The 2,564-nt window shown below is 42.2% G+C and overlaps 1 protein-coding gene across 1 annotated transcript; it reads right to left on the minus strand.

Moving 5' to 3' along the window:
- Positions 1-330: 330 nt before the first annotated feature.
- On the minus strand, positions 331-1,930 carry LOC106723409 (olfactory receptor 14A16-like). Its single transcript, XM_014527675.1, has 2 exons — positions 1,907-1,930; positions 331-1,314 (listed from the first exon to the last, which is right to left on the minus strand). Exon 2 carries the CDS (start codon positions 1,285-1,287, stop codon positions 331-333), a length of 957 nt encoding a protein of 318 aa, XP_014383161.1. The 5' UTR covers positions 1,288-1,314; positions 1,907-1,930.
- Between the last annotated feature and the right edge of the window lie 634 nt (positions 1,931-2,564).

Genomic DNA, 2,564 nt, shown 5'->3' on the forward strand with positions numbered 1-2,564 from the left:
CACCTTCACAGAACCTGAATATTTCCCTATATCCAAATAATGGATTAAACCAACTGGTAAACAAAAGTCTTCCATTCATTGTCTTGTAATTGGTGGCATTTATTTGAGGTGGAACCAATGGTAAAATTGATGCATGAAACATTACTTTACCGCTTCAACAGTGTTTATACAAAATGACCCAAGTCAAGTGTCATTGTCCTTACAAAGCTACAGAATTAACCCACCACCTTCATTTTCTGTAAATAGGTTGCACACTATAGTATGAAAACAGTGATATCATGAGTTAATTCTAAAAGAAACATAAGTAAAGTAAAGTAAAGTAAAGTAAAGTCATGAAACAAAGATGGGCAGATTGGTTTTGGAGCAGATCAGCCTGTGGAGAAGTTGCTTGAGGGCAGCTTGGATCTCCCTGTTCCTCATGCTGTAGATGACCGGATTCATCAATGGAGGCACCACAGAGTACAGAACAGCTGCCAGGAGGTCCAGAGGGGACGGGGAGTCGGAGACAGGCTTCAAATAGGTAACGATACTAGTGGAAAGAAATAGGGAGACAACGATAAGGTGAGGAATGCAGGTGGAGAAGGCTTTCTGCCGGCCCTGCTCAGAGGGGATTCTCCACACTGCAGTGAAGATCTGAACATACGACACTGTGATGAAAACAAAACAGCCCAAACCTGAACACATACTGAAGACAATTGCTCTCAGCTCTCTGCGGTATGTGTCAGAGCAGGAGAGCTTGAGCAGCTGGGGTACTTCACAGAAGAACTGGTTGATGGTATTTGAGTGGCAGAAGGGTAGACTAAAGGTGCTCCCAGTGTGCAGTGCAGAGTTGATGGCACCAACAACCCAAGCACTGGCAGCCATGTGAATGCAAGCTCTCCTGTTCATTATTATCCCATAATGCAGTGCCTTACAGATGGCAACGTACCGGTCATATGCCATGATAGTTAGGAGTGCAAAACCAGCTGTACAAAAAAGGAAGAAGAAAAAGACCTGGGAAACACATCCAGCATAGGAAATTATCCTGTTGTTTAAGAGAGAATTGGCCATGGACTTAGGGCCAATGACAGAGATGGATCCAAGGTCAAGAATGGAGAAATGTGCCAAAAAGTAGTACATGGGGCTGTGGAGGTGGTGGTCCGTAGTTACAGCAGTGATAACAAGGAGGTTCCCCACCAGAGCTGCCAGGTACGCTGCGAGAAAGATGACGAAGTGTAAGATCTGCAGCTGCCGAGTGTCAGAGAAGCCCAGGAGGAGGAACTCGGTTACAGTGGTGCAGTTGGGCATCTTCCTTCCCAGTGCACCGTGCAAGTCCTGGGTATAATAGAACAAGGGCAGTGGTAAGGAGGAGAGTAACAGACTCAGTGGCTTTGATATTCCCATCAATAATGTCTCCAAATTTCGTACTAAGAATGTAAATATTCCTTTTTTTTGCCTCATGGAAAATTTGATTTTAATAACTTATTTTTCCCTGGCAAGACCCTACATAAAATAAATTATTTTGATATTCCATTTAGAAAGTGAAGAAAATGTTAGCCAGGCCACAACTCAGGATTTTAATATTTTTATTTTTATTGATTTAAATCCAAAAGTCTGTAATTTATACATCTCACCGAGAAAATGTATGTTAGAAACAAATACACGTGAAATAAAAGATATATAAAATTTGAATTCCTTAGAGGTCCTATTTCCACCCCACCCTCCACCCGACTCAAAATAAAATGTATAACTTTATCTGAATTAATATCAAAAACAGTGAAATATTCTTCATTCACTCTAGTAGCTTTGAATCTATTATACATACAATGCAGTATGATTTTCGTAACCAGGTTTTCCAAAATTTATATTCTTAAATCTCCTCTGCATCTTACTAAGAGAGGACACTTCACCGATGTAGAAAACTTACTGAAATTGTTTCTGTGGAAGCTTTCTTATCTCTTGTGTCATAATCAGGCTTCCCCTGCTGAGATCCTTTGCTCTTGTCCAGTTGATCTCTCAGATCTCCTCTGCCCCAACCACTAGTCCCCAGAAGCACAGCTAACTCAGAGGTCTTTCTCTGCTCCCTCTGTCACTGAGCGACTGAAGTGAATCCAACCAGGATTCTGGGTGTGCAGCTGACCTCAACCCCGTCTTGTAGAAAAGGAGTGAAGCAAGACAGCAATTTTGCCCTTGTTTTCTTCCAAAGGCTAATGGGACTTGTTCCCTGGAGTCCTGCACAGCTCAGAAGGAAAAGCCCGGATGTAAACAGCCTGAGTTGAACAGAAGACCCATGCTCTAATTTAATCCCCCTCACAACACAAGTCATGGGATCTCTGAGAAGGCCCTGAGCTTCTCTATCTGGCTCTGCTGTCCCAGTTAGCCAGCCTGGGCACCTTAGCGTGCAGGGAGGCACCAAGTTGTAATTGGGTTACTTCCTACGTAGTTTTACATGAGAAAATAACACAAGGAAAAAGTCAAGTTGTAAGGTGCAAAAAGAAATAATTCTAAATATAATTAATATATTCCATAACTCAGACAAACAAGCTCCATTGCAAGGCATCACATTGACAAAATATTAGCTCAGC

The sequence above is a fragment of the Alligator sinensis genome, unplaced genomic scaffold, assembly GCF_000455745.1.
Source record: "Alligator sinensis unplaced genomic scaffold, ASM45574v1 scaffold1965_1, whole genome shotgun sequence".
Classification (NCBI taxonomy): Eukaryota; Metazoa; Chordata; order Crocodylia; family Alligatoridae; genus Alligator; species Alligator sinensis.

Excerpts from the sequence above, each read along its gene's own strand:
- LOC106723409 (XM_014527675.1), bottom strand. The coding sequence starts at position 1,287 with ATGCCCAACTGCACCACTGTAACCGAGTTCCTCCTCCTGGGCTTCTCT.